The 17,693-nt window shown below is 39.3% G+C and overlaps 3 protein-coding genes across 14 annotated transcripts; 1 reads left to right on the top strand and 2 right to left on the bottom strand.

Moving 5' to 3' along the window:
• Positions 1 to 231: 231 nt before the first annotated feature.
• On the bottom strand, positions 232 to 3,579 carry LOC103978653 (type I inositol polyphosphate 5-phosphatase 2). The gene is made up of 10 exons (XM_009394510.3): positions 3,339 to 3,579; positions 3,146 to 3,251; positions 2,979 to 3,053; positions 2,372 to 2,453; positions 2,167 to 2,271; positions 1,469 to 2,081; positions 1,201 to 1,385; positions 1,015 to 1,123; positions 792 to 940; positions 232 to 723 (listed from the first exon to the last, which is right to left on the bottom strand). The coding sequence occupies exons 1-10, from the start codon at positions 3,366 to 3,368 to the stop codon at positions 537 to 539; spliced, it is 1,641 nt and encodes a 546-aa protein (XP_009392785.2). The 5' UTR covers positions 3,369 to 3,579; the 3' UTR covers positions 232 to 536.
• A 3,100-nt stretch (positions 3,580 to 6,679) lies between these two features.
• On the bottom strand, positions 6,680 to 13,204 carry LOC135632909 (UMP-CMP kinase 3-like). Of its 12 annotated transcripts, XM_065141813.1 has the most exons (12): positions 13,070 to 13,204; positions 12,886 to 12,957; positions 12,685 to 12,787; positions 12,219 to 12,275; positions 11,850 to 11,904; positions 11,253 to 11,370; positions 10,112 to 10,268; positions 9,943 to 10,023; positions 9,759 to 9,866; positions 8,929 to 9,000; positions 8,493 to 8,545; positions 7,029 to 7,244 (listed from the first exon to the last, which is right to left on the bottom strand). In XM_065141813.1, the coding sequence occupies exons 4-11, from the start codon at positions 12,234 to 12,236 to the stop codon at positions 8,537 to 8,539; spliced, it is 618 nt and encodes a 205-aa protein (XP_064997885.1). In that variant the 5' UTR covers positions 12,237 to 12,275; positions 12,685 to 12,787; positions 12,886 to 12,957; positions 13,070 to 13,204; the 3' UTR covers positions 7,029 to 7,244; positions 8,493 to 8,536. The 12 variants fall into 12 exon arrangements, with proteins under 12 accessions (XP_064997866.1, XP_064997885.1, XP_064997881.1 ...); XM_065141794.1 differs by lacking the exons at positions 7,029 to 7,244; positions 12,685 to 12,787 and adding an exon at positions 6,680 to 7,027; XM_065141809.1 differs by lacking the exon at positions 12,685 to 12,787 and having other exon boundaries at positions 7,029 to 7,256.
• A 3,090-nt stretch (positions 13,205 to 16,294) lies between these two features.
• On the top strand, positions 16,295 to 17,528 carry LOC135632901 (uncharacterized). Its single transcript, XM_065141762.1, has one exon. The coding sequence runs from the start codon at positions 16,464 to 16,466 to the stop codon at positions 17,367 to 17,369; it is 906 nt and encodes a 301-aa protein (XP_064997834.1). The 5' UTR covers positions 16,295 to 16,463; the 3' UTR covers positions 17,370 to 17,528.
• Positions 17,529 to 17,693: the final 165 nt, after the last annotated feature.

Below are 17,693 nucleotides of genomic sequence, written 5' to 3'. Positions count from 1 at the left end.
ATTTCCTGGTGAGATGGGTTGACTATTTAAAGATTCTGTTTCCGACCTTTACACGCTGTTAGATTGCGTCAAATCCAAGGAAGCCTTGTAACAGTATAACGAACCATTATAACGGTTTGTTATGTCTTTTTACTAAAATTTTAATTATATTATAAATAATAAATTTCATGTTGATTTGTTAAAGAAAGAAAGAAAGAAAAAAGAAATTAGTTCTCAAGAAAATTACATTCCTAAATCAAATTGACGTATCCTTCACAGAAATAGTTTACTTATTTATCTGTTCGTTCCATCTCAATCATTATTACCAAACATAATTTCAACATAACAATTTCCATTTTGAGAATTGATTTATGCTGTGATCTATCTTCTTGATTGAATACTTCCACAGACGCACTTTACAATCACTGCACTTTCGGCATCCCACGCTGTCGGATCAGTCCAATTTCCTCCGAGATTCGATTTCAAGAACTGCCTGTCCATCTCGGAAATGTGGAGCGGCAGTGATGAGTCGAAGGTAAATCCAATCTACAAGCTTTTTAGATCTCTTCCGGCAGCAATCCAGCGTTGGTGAAGTTTAGCACCCTTTCCAGTTTTCGCTGATCGAGCACTTCAACTTCAACCATAAACACAGAGCTTACCGGGCGATGATCGGATAGATTTAGCTCAGATCTCCCGTAAGATACCTGTTTGATTCCCTTTCCCAGAAACAGAATCCGATCGCACCTGAAACATCGCAATTAGCTGACAGATTTCCTGCAGAGAGAGAGAGTGAGAGAAAGAGAAAGAGTTACCATGCTGGTGATCTCCTCTTCTCCCCTTCTCTGGCAATTTCTCCGACGTATCTGTCAGAATTCATCTCATACTTGTAAGTAGGAGGAAAAGCAATGAGCCCTTCCTTCCACCCATCAAATATGTGGCCGCCTCTTAGCTCATTGCTCAGCTGCCACAGAACCATCAGCAATCACTAACACTAATCGTCTGTGCCACGAACACATGAGCTCAGAGCAGCAGTACCTGATCAAAGTTCATCAGCTCATCCCAACACCTCCCGGCGACTAATGCTCTTATCTCAGCATCAGGCATGTTGAGGCGATAATTCAAGTCCCCGAACCAGAAGATGCGACTGTTTCGATCGAGAAATCGAAGGTTTCAGTACCTAACTCGATTCAGAAACAAGAAAAGCAGCAAGAGAGATCCTACTCGTGCGAGGGAATCGTCTGTGGATGGTCAGCAGCGTCCAGGGAAGCGAAACTCGTGCGATGGAGGATGTCATGGACGTCGGAGTTGCGCTTGTGCTGATCCGCCTCCGTGTGGCCGGACGTCAGGTGAGAGCAGACGAAGCACAAGCGCGATTGGAAGAGCGTCATGCTGACAGAAACCGATCCCTGCATCATTCATTCGCCATGAGATCGATGCTCCCTCGCCACCTGCATCCATCATCTCACTACATGCTCTTGCTTGCACTAACCTTGTTGCCCATGTAGCCCATGAGTCCAACGCCGACGGGGGAAACCTTCAGGTTGTTGACATGGCGGCGCAGCCTACTGCAGACCCAAACCGAGACGTAAACGCCCACCATCTGCTTGCTGACGACGCGGAAGTATCGTGAGCTTGGCTTCGACATGTCGTCGATCGAATCCAGCACATCAGATGCTTCTTGCTGCTCCGGCCAGATCATTCCTAGATTCCCTGAGCTTTGACACACTCTTCTCAGTCCTGCGTAAACCTGAGCTTCTTCCACTCCACTTCTAGCAGTACTGCTCAACACCCTCCTCAGTCTCTTACCGGAGACCAACACTTGCTGTGGTGCATCAAACGAATGCTCAGGCCAATCTAACTCGAATCCCTTGAGCAAGCTAGTCCGATCGGTTCGTTCTTCTTCTTGTGTTCCATCGGTGTGGGGATCAGTAGGAGATGAGATGGATGCAGGCGAGGGAGGAGCAGTGTAGCTCTTGCAGAGTGTCTTCGGCTGCGAAGATTTGTTGAGTGTTCTTCTTATGATTGCTTCCCATTCTTGGATTGGCCTGTTGTCCTCAGCTCCAAGAACATTCCCAGCATTCAAAGGGACTACTTCCTGGAAACTGCAGAGGAAGATGATCCAAGTAAACTCGGAAAGGATCATCCAAACACAAACTACATGAACGGCAAGCCACAAAATCTACGTACCCAAGAACATACATATCAGCAGGTTGATCAGTATCAAGCCACTCATCAAGCTCAAGATCCTGCAAAGGGAGCCTTCCCGCGACATTCCATGTGCCAATCATCACCCTTCGGATCAAAAACAGAGATCAAACACAAGTGAAACAGCTTCCATGATGCTGATGAAGCAAAATCTCAAGAACTCAAATTTTTTAATTCAGAGCCAAACCTCACATCTTTGTTGGTGATGTAGTTAACTCGCAGGGTTTCCGATTTCCTTCTTCGAAGTCTTGACAAGGTGACCCTTGTTTCTGTTTTCAGAGTGTTAAACAAGAACAAGAAATCGTTGATCGATGACGAATTAAGCAAGATGTTGTGTTCTCATTTATCTTTACTATCACTTCTCTGTTGAAATCAGCTTAAATAGTTTTGTCGGCAGATCATGTTGAATTGATATGTGCTTGTTCTACACTCAACAACAATGTAAATAATGAAGAACAAACGAACAAAATCCTCCCTCTGTTACCGTGAGAGTTGATGTGATGCACATGCAACATAGATAGCGATCAGAAATCTCACACTAATTGATACATCTACAGAGAAAAGTTTCGGATTACATCTAACTTTGAATCGGACTGATTCATTTTGCTAAACCAAATTACAACATAACACTTGAACTTGGCATGATTCATTAACAGCTGAAAACTATGCATCGAAGAACAAAGATGCCAAAACCTGAAACTGATCCGAATCCTATTTATACCCTGAGATGATCTTATTGCAAGAATTCATGCTACAGGGCAATCCAGGCAAGTGGAATGCTTTCATGGGGGTACCTGAGGCTTGAGTTCTGCACTCGTTCTTGCTTAGGAGTGTTCCGGGAAATGGAATTGTATAGGAGAATCTTGCATCTTGAACAACGGAAGAGGACGAGGGTAGTCAGTAGCGTGATGTGTAACAGAGAAGAGTGAGGATCATTAGGCAAACGAGAATACAAGCTGACCATCATCATCATCGCTGCTCTCTGTATCGGCCTCGTCCTCGCTGAATTCGTGCACCTTTGGCTTGATGTTGAGCCACTTCCTCATCACGATTGAGGGCCAAAAGGACTGAGTCAAAGGAAGCAGCAACAGTAAAAGATTTGGCCTTTGTTTCCATGCCATTTGAATCGGCAAAAGAGGAGAAGAGAAGAGCACCTCGGAGCGCCTGCCTTTCCTGGTTCTCATGGTCTTCCTTCTCTTCTGCAACCGGGATTCAGGTCTCAGGAGTAGGAATCCACTTGCAGCATTAAAGCAAACACATGACGACCGAGAGCTATTTCCTTGGGGAAGAGTCTTCGGGGCCGCGATGAGCTTGAATCGATGCTCGAGGCAGGAAGCTAATTAGCGTAGGACCACAAGGTTCTCCATAAAGCGATTCGCTCTCTCTCTCTCTCTCTCTCTCTCTCTCTCTCTCTCTCTCTCTCTCTCTCTCTATCCCCCGTAGTTGAGTATCAGCTTTGACGCAGAAAAGGATGAGTCTCTCTCTCTCTCTCTCTCTCGCTCTCTCTCTCTGTCCCCCTTAGCTGAGTATCATCTTTGACGCAGAAAAGGATGAGTCTCTCTCTCTCTCTCTCTCTCTCCGCCCTAGTCGAGCAACATCTTTGACGCAGAAAAGGATGTCTCTCTTTCTCTTTCTCTCTTATCTTAGCATCATGCTTGACGCAGAAAAGGATGAGCGTGCACTTCCACAACGATCAACTTGCCAGAACAAGTGCATGCATGGAGCCAAACGAACATTCTAATGGTGCACCGGAGATGCAGGACCATGCGCCTACCTTCAGGTGAGTGGAGAAGACAGCGACGGCCACCACCGCGACATCGCGAACGAACCGAAAGCGATGTTCTTCGAATGGGAGACGCAGGTTTTCTCCATGATCCCGACGATCCTCTTCGCCATTGTGGTGGACTCTTCCTGTTCAGACATCGGACTCACACCTGTTCGGGAGTCCGTTCATATGGCGAAGCAGATGTAGGACTCAATCTGCATCGCCACTTGAAGGCATGCATGCCGTAGCTGAAGACAACTACAGGATGGTCCTGCCCACCTTCTTTCCCTTGTGTCCTACAGTTCATGAATGAGAAACGAAGGCCCAGAATTCACAGAGGAGGATGTAGCCAGGTAGAAGGGACCAGAGATTTAAAGAATAAAGATAAGGATACTTTTGGATTTGTGGGCTCAATCCTAAACAAATGTTTGGTGAGGTGATGCCAACTCTCTCTCTCTCTCTCTCTCTGGGGCCATGGATGCATGCTTGCACTTGCAGATATCAGAGAGTAGGACAAGAAAGGAGAAAAGAAGAACAAGTTCACTTGGCATGTGATTGGCTGGTGTAGTAGTAGAGAGGTAGGGAGGAGGGGGAAAGAGTGTGCCAAAAGATGGAGATGGTAAAGACATGCGAAGTGTTCAACAGCTTTGGAACATATTCACTTTTCTAAAGGGCACGTCCTTATCTTCTTCATTCAAGGTTGGCTGACCTAAAATGAGGAAAAGAGAGGTTGAAATGGCAATTGAAATCTTTACGAGTGTTTGTCAATAACTCAAGCTTCAAACTAATTGGAGATTACATGTGAAAGGCTTCTCTTACTTTCCTCCTCTTCAAAACTTCAATCTAAAGTCAAATTATCAATCAAATATCCAAAGAAACTATCTTTCCTTAGTCTCATTCATCAACTCTGACACTTTAATGTTCATTCTTTACTCATCTGATGGTACCTTAACTTCCATCCAATTATTCGATTGCTTTCTTGATGATACTTAACTTTTTTGACTCTCATCTAATAAGATCTAAATCCTCATTGTTTTCAAAAAATAGATCCATATCATCAAATTACATTTCATGATCCATTTTATGTTTAATTTATTTGAAATGAATTTAACACCAAACATATCATATGTTGGTTGTGATCTTCAATCAAAAACTCAGTGTTGGAGTCAATTTCTTCGAGCTCTGATTGGGACCAACAAGAAGAGAAACATTACATTAAATGATACGCGTGCTCATAAAGTGCCACCCACCCCCAAAGATTTGCTATGAGAGTTCATATGTATAAGGTCCACAAGAACAGTCATTCCACTAAATTAACATTGAACTGAATGGAATTAAGTGACTTTTTGATCAACTACTCCGCATGGGTAGACAAAAGTCATCAATAGATGGGTTGGAAAGTAAGCAAAGCACTTGTTGTTTCAAAATAACAAGCGGTGTCTCAAATATCAACAGTGATGCACTGTGAAGCCAAAAGATTTAGCAGAAGATATTCATGCACTTACATAATTGATGCTAACTCAAAGCTGATGATAGAAATTCTAATGAAAAAATCTCACAAAGAATGGTACACAACCTTGTACTAGACATAAAATAATTACCGTCGATATCGATATAAAAATTTCAGAGATCACAAGAAAAATTGACATAAGATTTATGTAATTTGACACTCTCTATCTACATTCATAAAATAAAACTTAAATTCTTTATTATATATAAATGATCAAATATAAGAGATAAAATCATCTAAGTTAAATCAAATCAAGTACGGAAACGTTTGTACATTGTAAAAAAAACTTTTCTCGACTTCTCGAGATGTAGTAGAGAAAACCTTGAGAATACTAATGACGCTTTTATTTGTTTCCTAAGTAATTGAATTATATTAGGATCCTAAAAATACTTACCAATCCTAACATATACTAGACATAAAATAATTAATTAATTGATTTATATATTTTATTTATGTATAAAAAGGTACATATAACCAAGCTATCAATTGGGGTGTTGTATATGCATTAAGTTAGAAATATTTTGGGAGGACAAAGTTTTTAATTAATATTTTATAACTTTAAAGGTTCATATATACATATATATTCTTATTTCTTAGACAGATAATTTCATGTTCAAATTGAAAAGGAACAATCTCAATCAGATCATTTTGTTTCATCTTTTTTAATCAGTATTTTTTTCCCTAAAAAAATAATATCAAACTAATTTGACAGATATTGGAAGTAGGTAATGTAGGGTCATATCCGACAACAACAACAAGAACATTTTGGACTTTCGATACTTCAATTGTGAAACTGAGGAGGTGGAGAGCAACTCATTGGTAATAATTGGATGGGCATACAGCATCAATATTCATCTTCATTTCCTTTTCTTGAACCATAATAAAAGAAATAATACTTTTGTGGTACTTCATTCATTGAGTTAGGTCACTCTTCAATTCATTATTTAAAGCGTGCTTCTTGACACACTTCTCCCATCTAAATCATATCCCTTTCTTAGCACTATCTAATCAAAACATCTTTTCGTTCCATTAGATACATAGACACCACTTTTTGACTCCAAACATGTCTCAAAATATCATGTATAAAATAATCCTTGTGACATGGCACAAAATGTTGAAATATTATATATAGGCAAAAAAAAATTGTAGTATATATACAGTAAGTAAGCTACATTTTGTGGCAAACTATGAGTTAGGGCAACAAAAAAAAAAAAATATAGTACATTGGATATGGAGTCATGCTGAATGAATTGAACCATGGAACACTTTGGTAAATCAGAAGAACTTAGACAAGAGATTGGAGGAGCTACAAGGCTCGTCTGGCACTACAAAAAGCTGAGAACCGGTTCTACCATAAGAAGCGGAGCTGTGAGCTTTATAATTAAGATTTCTAGACAAGTGAGTGCTAGAAGGGGATAAAGCTTGCCTAGTAGGGCCTGCGATGGTGGCTTTGCGATGCCAAGTAGTGACTTGCAAGCCTGTGTAACAAAGTTGACAATTGCCAGGGCATCTGTGCAGATCAAGATGTTGACCCTCCGGGAAAGCCATTGCATAGATACACATTGGATCTGAAAGACGTGGTTTTCAATGAATTATGTATTTAGAATTTACTACAAGGAACATGAAAGTGAAACTGCATACTCATGTACTGATCCAACATGATCTTCCCAAGTATATCCATCAGGAAGTATGCCACAGTAAATAAATACAATGTATATAAGTTGTAGGTTAATCTTAGACATCCACGCTACAAAATAACATAGGCTGTCTGAGACAGAAGAATACCTGCAGAAACAGCTGATAAAACATCAGAACTTGAACAATAACAGCATCTACATTTTAAAGTATACCACCATCACAAATTAAGTTATTTAAAAATTTAGATGTCTTCTGCTTCCAGGCTCATATTCAAGCTCAGCATGGCTAAAATAATTGATGATAAGCAATCTGGATGACCAAGATTGTCAAACTTAGAGCTGCAATAATGTGAACACTAAGATAATTAATAATTTGTACTTGGGAAGGCTAAAGTATATTTGAAGGTTGAGGAACATTTCAAACTCGCCATGACAAAAAAAAATGAAAAATGGTAAAAAAAAAAAACCCTCAATCCAAAAAATTGTGCCATTGAGTTTCTCACTAAGGGGCATTTGGTATCTGGGTAGTGGAAAGTCATTTTGCTTTCAAGGCAGTTAGATATTCTACTACATGTTCAACGAGTGGATCCTCAACCCAAAATGGTTTTATTAATTTCCCATTAAAAAATCCTCCTGGATTTCTTCTAAGCTAGTTATGCATATGAAGAAGACCTACGTCCTAGATCATTGTTGCATATATGCAAAATATAAATTTGTTCCTTTAAAATGATGCAATTCATAATCTGTTTGAAAAAATAAGTTTAGTACATGGGAGTAGAAGAGCCTCATTCGGCGTGCCATTTATCTTATTCTTCCCTCATGTCTCCCGGTGTTACTCTCCTGTCGTCTGCCTTAGCTTTAGACTAACCTAACCTTGATGCCATCAACAACATTGAAGCCTTACCAATCAGGTCCTATATAATGAACAGACCTTCAGCAACCGATGCACTTTGTTACTTTCAAAGATAATTCAAACAAAAGGAAAGATGTCTCAACTTTTTGTGAAATCCAAAAATGTATGTCATAAAGGCCTCCAAGAAAAAATTGAAAATTTCAGTTAAGACCTTGAGAGGGCTACTACCTTGATATTATCCAGCACAAAGATTCTAATTAAACCCATCTAACACTTAAAAATCTAAACATTCTAAAAAATGAGCAGTCCACACATACTTGGTATCTTTGCATATGCAATGTACCCAATCTAAAAGTTCAGCATCATCTCCATGAAGATTGTTCCTGGTAAAATAAATTACTAAGGATGTACAACAATTTCAGGTAATTTTGTGATGTATAAAGATTTATTTTTTCTACAGTAAAATAAGATCAACATTTACTAAGCAGTCAGATGCTTAAGCTGAAAACTTGATCAACAATGCTATCCAACAAAGCAGCATACCTGTTATATAATGCAGGTTATTATCACCGCAGTCCACAGCAGCTCTACTCAACCTGTAAATGCATGCCAAAAAGTTAGAATAAAGCAAGAAATTATAGTTTATAGATGGGGACACATGTTTCTAATTTATGTGGTCATGGGTATAAGCCAGGTGCCGGAAGTGTTCATCATGTTTTCATTGCATCATGTGCAAATAGATTGGTAGAAAAAAGGCAATGTGCAAGATGAAACTGAATGGAAACATTAACCTGATCTTCTTTGCAATACTAAAATATCAGTCTAATTTACATTAGTGTAGATATTAAGGAACAACTTTCTCCATAGACATGTTACTGTTTGACACAATAGTCTACTTATATTATGGATTGCTGAACAAATTTGCCAATAAGCATTGTGCATGATAGCAGCCTCTTGAAAATGTGAATGCACATCTTACTTTCACATGAAATGGGTCGAAAACAGCTTTTACAGCTTCAAAGACCTCATCAATAGGCTTCAGAGCATCAACCTGCACCGAACCCAGACCATTAATTATTTATAATTATATCAGGAAGCTTTTATAAAAATAATCTGAGAGTATGATTATTCGAATTCCTGCTATATTGTAGACATCACATGAGTTCATCGTTTTCTTTTTGTTGCATAGTTTGTATCACATCTTGTTTTGGAGTCTGTGTTCCCGAATCAAGAAAGGTAATAACAATTACTAACAAACAAATAATCAAAAGCTCTCTCTATTGTGTGTATGATTGGAATAAGAAAAGATGGCCACTCAACTCAGCCTTACAAGTTAGACCATGAATTTCTTAGCTCCAATCAAACTGGAAAAAGGTCGAATTGTGTGTGCGCGCGCAAGTGTAAGCACACTTAAATGAGCATGCATGTGTGTATGATTGGACCAAGATGAGCCAGAACCACTCAGCCTCTGATCACGGATTTCTTAGCCTCAAGCTGCTCAAAAAGGGTGCATTATGTTAAAACAGACCTACAAGGTAATTGCAATAACGTAAGATAATACCACCTCAGCTATGAATATCAAAGCAACACTCCAAAGCAAACTGAGAACACTCATGAGAGAAGCAATAATAAACTAGTTTAAGAAAATAGAAAGCATTTACAATATCATTCTAATGAGATGATTCTAATGATATGAGAGAAACTGGTACTTTGGATGATACATAGAACTATCAGCTATTATAACAATATGAACAAAAAAAGCAAAAAGCTCACTTCGGCAAGGCCATGGAAATGACAGCTAGTATATACCTTTCGAACCTTGCCCTTCATGTCATAATACTCAACTACAGGTATACTGGATTCAACAAAAACTTTAAAACGCTTCCTTATGGTCTCAATGTTATCATCATCTCTCCCCTGAATCATACAAAAATATTAGTGGTTCACATACTAGATTCCGGACAAAAAGCAAATTGAGGAAGCAAATGACAACCTGGTTGCGACTCAAAAGTCTCTGTTCCATCTCTTCCTCTGGACAATTAAAAAAAAGTATAAATTCTGGCTCAATTTTTGTCTGTCAAAACAAAAGAAAATTGTTTCTGTGAATGTAAATAGTAACATTTAGCTAGAATTATGAAAACATTAGCATATTGCTAACTTACAACATTCTCAAAAGTAGCACGATTCTCTTCATTTCGAGGAAAGCCATCAATAAGAAATTTATCGTTTCCACTCTCAAGCATAGCCTTTTGTAGAAGTTCAACAGTAACCTCAGAAGGGACAATTTTGCCTTCCTTTATCATGCTGGAGATCATTGAACTGACATCCATCGAGGAGAAAAATGAGACCAATGTTCCAATTAAATAACATCCCAGACAAGTTCTATTTATGTTGAATATCTAACAAGAACATAGGTTTTAGTCTTAAGAAGTTGAGGGTAAAAAATGGGTGATAAATTGCACTGGCAAGCAAAATCCGTGCTTAACTGGGGCTAGGTTCAGGTCAACAGAGGATACAATTGGCAGACCAACCTTAAGACATCTGATATGTGGGTTCATATAATAGTTCTATATTTTTCATCATTCATTTCTTAAAGCTGCTATCTTTACATAAGCCGCCTCTTTTGGATATCTTCTCTCTAGCTATCTATCTCTCTTTCAAATGACTCTCTTCTGACTTATCTTCTTGCAGCTCTGTCCATATTCTTTCCTTCCACCTTACGTTTCCTCATTTCAGGCCAATGCTAGGCTACAATACCAACAAGGCAGTAACTACCCGCCAACCATCATCACATAACAGGAAGTCTTAACAACCAGTTCTTTATCCCAGCATCACGGTGACCTACTCTCAAAAATATAAAATTATCAACTCCTTGCCAATACCTACTGCATGTTTTCTTCACTGATCAATTCATTCTTCATTTCCTCTTCCCTTATCACTTGTCTCCCAACAGTAGAGAACCCACATTAGAAGTTATTTAGGTAATTATTGTAATTTGCAGTCTTGCACCAGTACATTTACCCATAACCACATCGGCAATTTAAGTTTTGGATCACTTAGAGTTGACCTCCTGTTGAACCAAGGTCCTGGCACTCTAGCCTGCCATTATGTAGAGTGGATTTAGGACAGGCTGTAAATTTAGGCTTTAACGTATGAAGTCAGATCAATCAATCAAGACCTAATTTTCCCTAATTAAAGTTGAAGCCAGATATAATGATACTAAGAAACTACAAACTTGCACGACACAAATTAAAAAAATATTTAAAAATCAGAAAGGTAAAACTACAAAAAAAAACATGATACCCATTTTCTGAACCAGACTTGATTTCTGCACGCAGAAGATCACCAGCACTAAGATGAGTGAAACCAAAGTTTTCAACAATTTTTGCACACTGGGTGCCTTTTCCACTGCCAGGCCCACCTGTTACATAGAAGGTGGAAAATGAAATGAGAATAAGAAAAGAAAGATCTAGACAACAGACCAACCAACAAAGGCAAGCTATAAAAGAAAACAGAAATATCAAAATTTACCATTTACATATTGCATCGATTGCTGCATACTGGCACATTCAAAAGTCTCTACCATTTTTTTTACCAAAAGAAAGGAATGCAGAAGTAACAAAAGGTACCAAGTCTTCCTAGTAAGTGAATTTTTCCTTTTCTTTCTTTCGAATTTGATTGGCATTGGAATCATTGAAGACATGCAGAACCATATGTATGGAATGATACATTCTGAGGTTTAATAACAAAATTTCCCATACAAAATGTTTACATTTTCATCTACCACTGGATGAAAGCATCAAAAATGTGTACTAAGCAATCATTCTGTAAAAATTGTATTTAAAAATCAAACTAATAAAGAATTGATAATCAAGCTACTCTCAAGCAAAGAATGCTTGCCTAACACAAAAACAACTGTGATCTTCTTGTCACCTGGGAAGCCCCCATTAACATCCTGCATTCAGATAGTCAGTATTATCCTTGATACCAAATTAAATGAAGTGGTCTTGTCAATATAAAAAAAAACAAGTGCTAAGTCAAAATTTCTAAATCATGTGCTACAATAGCAATATGAATAGAGGAGAGTGGAAAACAGACAATATATTCAAAAAGGTACTGGTAATGTTACACACTCTATTCTTGTGCAAACTGAAAAATTACAAGATCCCATTGGGACACATAAGTGAAGCTTCAATATCCAACAAGATATTCTCTTGTCAATTAAATAATTCCATATGACTATTGCAATGAAACCAGAAAATAGGATACCTTGCTTGAATCTACCATTGTGCCCGTCAGAAGCAAGTCGGATGTCAAATTTTACGTCTGCAAGTTCAGACGAAGATAACATCAAGCATTTGTCACCAAAATACATAAACATATAGAAAGACATCCAATTGAGGCAAGCAGTGAAACTAAGACTTTAGAAATGGGATCTGTCACAAAACATCATACTCGAACTTTCAGATCCACCAAATATACAAAGAGAAATAAGCTATCAACATCAAATGCCAAATTGAATGCAAACCTATTAAATGCACAAAAAGGAAGAAGAGTGCATTGTAACGCGCAAAGATGCAAATCAAGAAAACAACAAAGATCACCACGGATTCCACAATCCACATCAATTTTGCAAATCATATCCCTAGTTTATAATTATTGATCAATCTTGAACCTCAATCATATCAGAGCGCACCCCCAACTGCTACGAACTAACAGAAGGAGAGAATAGTACATTGCAACGCGCAACAAAGATGTAGATCGAGAAACCAGAAACATCAGAAATTTAGCCAACGGTACGGATTCCACGCTCCACATCAATTATGCAAACCATAGCCCTAGGTTTTGAGTACTTATTAATCTTTCATCCAAATCATATCAAGTCCTATAAATCAAGAATCGAGAAAGAACTAAGCTGCAGAGGTTCCAAACTCACCGGTTCTACCAACGGAGGAACGCAAGAAATCAAACTTCAAACCAAGAAGAGAAATCCAAAGAGTTCTCCGACCTGCGAACTAACTGGCCGAGATGTAAACGAGGAAAAGCATCTCATCGACAACCTAGAGATCGAACCGATGCATCACAAAGGTGGGGAAGTGGAGGAGAACGAGACCCGATACCTGAGACCGAGAGATTCTATTCCAATTCCTCGCGAGAAACAAAGAGGATGAAGATTGGAAGGAGGGAAATCGACGCCTCCGCGTTCATCTCACCACTTATTTATAGAGAGAGAGAGGGTGGCCGAGAAAAATAAGGCCAAGGGTAGAATTCCGAACGGAATCACTGGGTGGGAATACGCTTAAGACAACGCTTCGATCACGATCGGACGGCCACGAATACTTGATTGGGGAAGTGGCAAGACAGTAAATCTCTCTCCCTCCTAAAATGCCTAACAAACTGCTCGTGGAATGCTATGATAGGAATACGCATAAGGACGACGCTTCGATCACGATCGGACGGGCACGGATAATTGATGAGCGATGTGGCAAAAGAGTAAATATGTCTCCTTCGCCAAAAATACCTAAGTAGCTGCTCGAGCAAATCCTAGGATGGGAATACGCTTAAGGACGACGCTTCATTCACGATCGGACGACCAGGAATACTTGATGAGAGTAGTGGCAAGAGAGTAAATATCTCTATTTCCCCAAAAATACGTACGTAGCGGCTCGTGGAAATCCAAGGATGGGAATACGCTTAAGGACGACGCTTCATTCACGATCGGACGGCCACGGATATTTGATGAGAGGAGTGGCAAGTGAGTAATTATATCTTCTTCCTTAAAATACCTGAGCAAACCGCTCGTGGAATCTCATGATGGGATAAGGACGACGCTTCGATCACGATCGGACGGCCGCACATACTGATGAGAGGATTGGCAATAGAGTAAATATCTCCGCTTCCCAAAAATACCTCAGTTACCTGGTAAATAATTTGTTATATTTAATATATAATTTTTTTTTCGTATTTTTATATTTGTATGAATATAAAAATATTTTTTATATTTGTTATATTTTTATATTTGTATGGAATTTGTTATAATCTTATAAAAAATTTGTATGAATAGACATATAATAATAAATGAATGTAAAATAATATTTAAAAATAAAATAAATTTTCACCTTGTAAAAAACATAAATCATGTTGGTTTTTCACTAAATTAAGTTAACAATCTTCTAATTTTAAATAATGCCATATGGTGTTTTAGGAATTTATGAAATCACATTAGCAACCCAAATGTGATTTGAAAAAAAATATTGAACTCCAAGCACTTAATGCATATTATGTTTTCAAGTATATTTTACAATGTTTTTATTATGATGACCAATTCACTATAATAGTTTAATTTTTAAATTCATTTGGGTGGTATTGTTTCTAAACTATTATAAAAATATGTTTAAATATTATTATGATTTTCCAAATGGTTTATATTATATTTTGATTCAATTTGACTAACTTATAGTATTTGTTAATAGTGTTAAAGTATTTTTGTTGACATGTTGAAAGAATTATAAAGGTATTAAAAAAAATATTATAAGTAATATCATTTTATGTCCTTTTGGATTTGTTGTTCATGCATCATTATGATATCAAACTTTTAGATTTATAGATGGTTTAGTTGAGGCTATGGGTCAACTTAGGTCAATTACAATGTTTTCAAATATACATTACAGTGTATTTATTTTAGTGCTCAAAGCATTATGATATGTTAATTTTTTATCCTCATTTTTGTGATGTTATTTCTAAACTATTATAAATACTTATATAATAGTTTCTAGCTTAGATTGATTTAATTTGTCTCAATTATATTATTTTTTTAATAAATATTATAATATATTTATTGATATATTGAAAAAATAATATGAGTAATATCATATTATCTCCTGTTGCTCATAAACTATTATAATATTTAATTTTATTAAATTAGAGAATTCATCTATGTCATAGTGTTTTCAGGATCGATAGCCTATACATATAGTAAAAGAATTGGTATTGATTAGTTTGGGAAGTGGCATGAAGACATTGTGTTTTCCCATCATCTCAAGGATGCATTAATTGGATGGCTACCATAGAACATAATTGTTAGTGCATTCCTCCCTGTGACTAATTTTCCAATGTGAACGTCTTCTTCCTCGCTGAAATCTTCGCTTTTAATTTGCTTTATGTGGTTGCGATCGAATGACTGCAACCATACGCAATGCAACCCCAAACGAAAAGGATTTATGTCCGCCACAATTGACCGTATTTAGTGCATCAATAGATACATGTTTGTCAAGCTGAGAATGGAAAGCTTTTTATTTGATTTTATCATTGTAATACTTATTTTAGATTTTATAATTTTTTATATTTTTTTATCACTTGTGAAATAATAATATATTAATTAATTGAATATCAACACATACCTTAAAATTATATGCATTAAATAAGATTTCAGGGAATATAATTTGATGGTGAACTAACTCATCTAGATGAGTTTGACTTGATGTGATGGATTTGGAAATCGTATGATGGTAAGAGGAGATCATTGACATGGTTGAAACAACATTAATACACATTGCGACTTATAGTTTTAAATAGTTGACTAATACTACCATGCTTCCACTACTATGAATTTAACACGTATACAAAATTTGGACCCAACAAACTCAGTGATGGGACCAAATTGTTGACTAGATTTAATGATATCGATGCAAGACCACAACGGTCCATATTGTATTTTGCTGATGGTGTAAATTATATGTTTTTGAAGGATCTTATATATATATATATATATATATATATATATATATATATATAATATAATATAATATAATAAATATGATGAAATTAAATCAAATAAATCATTTATTTATACGATGGAATTTATTATATGGACTTGCTTAAGTAACGTGTAAGGACTAGGCTTTGGTAAAGTGGGTATGTCTTTCAACAGCTCAACCACCAATCCGTGAGTGTGACTCAATTAATTGGACGAGGGTCCCACTCGTTGAGTGATTCAGATCCCTTATACATGTTTTATAATGAATCCATGAAAAGATAATTTTTAATAAAATTGTTGATAAATATAAATTTAATGGCGATTAATTTTAATTTCGTAATTTTTATGATTCTTTTACGCAATAAAAATCAAAGCGAGGAATATTTGGAAAAAAAAGGTCGAGCTATCTGTGCCCAAATTAGGTCACGGTGTGCCCTACCTGCTTCTTGTTGGCAACGTTAATGGGCCCCGCGCTAGAGAGGTTGGGCCCGGTCGAGCTGGGTCCGGATGATTGGGTCGGATAGCACGTCACCCATGAAAATTTTTTGGGCGACTCGATCAGTTCCCGCGGGATTTTTCGAGAATAAAATATGCCCTATTTAATAGCTCGAGCCTGGAGGAAACGACGAAGAGGAGAAGAGCTCCGCCGCGCCTCGATCTCGATCTGGTGTTGGGGGAATCGGGGGAGAACCGAACCTTTGTGCTCGTTTTATCCTCGATTCCTGTGCTGAACCGTCGATGGCCGCAGGGCGGCGGCGATGAAGTGCAAGAAGCACCCGTACGAATTGGGCGCCGGTGTCTGCGCCTCCTGCCTCCGCGAGCGCCTCCTCGCCCTCGTCGCCGCCCAGGATGGGCTCGCCCCCCGTGACTACCACTACAGAAACCACCGCCGGACGTTCGACGCGCCACCGGCCCCTCCGGCACCCCCCGTCGCCTTCCCCCGGTCCGTGTCGCCTTACTTGCCTCCCCGCCGATCCGCCGGATCCAGCGCCTCCCACCACTGCGACCGCCGTTTCTTCAGCACCCCCCAGCTCGGCCCTACCTTCGGCGGCGAGGTCGATGGTGGTCCGAGCCGGAGCTACGGGCGGTTCTCCGTCCTCAAAGCCCTGTTCGGTCATCACAGACAGGAGAAGGTGGAGGTGGACTGGGGGTATTGCGAGGGTTCTGGATCGAGATCATGGTTCTCGGCGCTTGTTCCCGGCATCCGCCGGAAGAAGAAGCAACCTCAGGTCTCCTCGGCGGCCGAGGGGGAGGCGCTTCCGGAACAGACGAGGAGGTCGTGCCGGGTGGTGGGGCGGGGAATGTCGCCGGCCATGGAGGAAGAGGAGGTGGACGAGATCGGATACTCGAGCGAGTCTTCGAACGGGTGGCGGCGTCCGACTCCGACGCCCCTGCGGCGGATCTCCGCTAACACCCGCAGCCGCCACCACCACCCACGCGGCCTCGGCGGCGTATCGAGTTTCGCCGTCTGCCTGAGCCCGCTGATGAGGGTGGGCCCAGGCGGGAGGCACAGCCACGTGGCGGAACCGGCTGCCGTCTCCAGCGAGCTGTGGGGCCCGGCGAGCTCCGTCCGCCGCCACCGCCGCGCCACGGCCGCAGGCGCTCCGCGCGGGCTCGACCCCTGCCGGTCGAGGAAGCTGGCCGATTTCGCCCGGTTCAATTGACGATTTAGCCCCCGACCTCCCTTTCTTCCGTGACTGCTCGTTTCGTCTTCCCCGTGACGACCCTTTTAGTTTCTTTTTCTTTTGTGGGAAAAGAATTTAAAACCAGCGTTGTATAGCTTATATGAAAAAGAAATAAAAACCTAACAGATGTTGCATTCAGATTCGTGCAGGTGTCCATCCGACGGTGTAGGCAACCGACAAGATTGGCTTCCACGCAGGTTTCCATTAAATAACGTGTAGTGGACTCATAAAAGCTGTACTAGTATAAGTCGACATCTCATCGACTGTGCCAATCCGTACATTCTTCTGTTAGCAAACACAATG

The sequence above is a fragment of the Musa acuminata genome, chromosome BXJ1-3, assembly GCF_036884655.1.
Source record: "Musa acuminata AAA Group cultivar baxijiao chromosome BXJ1-3, Cavendish_Baxijiao_AAA, whole genome shotgun sequence".
Taxonomy (NCBI): domain Eukaryota; kingdom Viridiplantae; phylum Streptophyta; class Magnoliopsida; order Zingiberales; family Musaceae; genus Musa; species Musa acuminata.
Note: the sequence above shows the minus strand (reverse complement) of the source record. Positions and strands in the feature narration are given on the sequence as shown.

Bases quoted from the DNA above. Each gene is read 5' to 3' on its own strand.
- LOC103978653 (XM_009394510.3), bottom strand. From the start codon at position 3,368: ATGAGAACCAGGAAAGGCAGGCGCTCCGAG. The intron at 2,082-2,166 runs GTACGTAGATTT...CTTCCTCTGCAG, and splicing joins GCTGATATGTATGTTCTTGG to TTTCCAGGAAGTAGTCCCTT. The intron at 1,386-1,468 runs GTTAGTGCAAGC...TGAATGATGCAG, and splicing joins TGGGCTACATGGGCAACAAG to GGATCGGTTTCTGTCAGCAT.
- LOC135632909 (XM_065141794.1), bottom strand. The intron at 11,371-11,849 runs GCAAGCATTCTT...TCTATGTAACAG, and splicing joins CACAGTTGTTTTTGTGTTAG to GTGGGCCTGGCAGTGGAAAA. The intron at 9,867-9,942 runs GTTGTCATTTGC...TGTATGATTCAG, and splicing joins GACTTTTGAGTCGCAACCAG to GGGAGAGATGATGATAACAT.
- LOC135632901 (XM_065141762.1), top strand. From the start codon at position 16,464: ATGAAGTGCAAGAAGCACCCGTACGAATTGGGCGCCGGTGTCTGCGCC.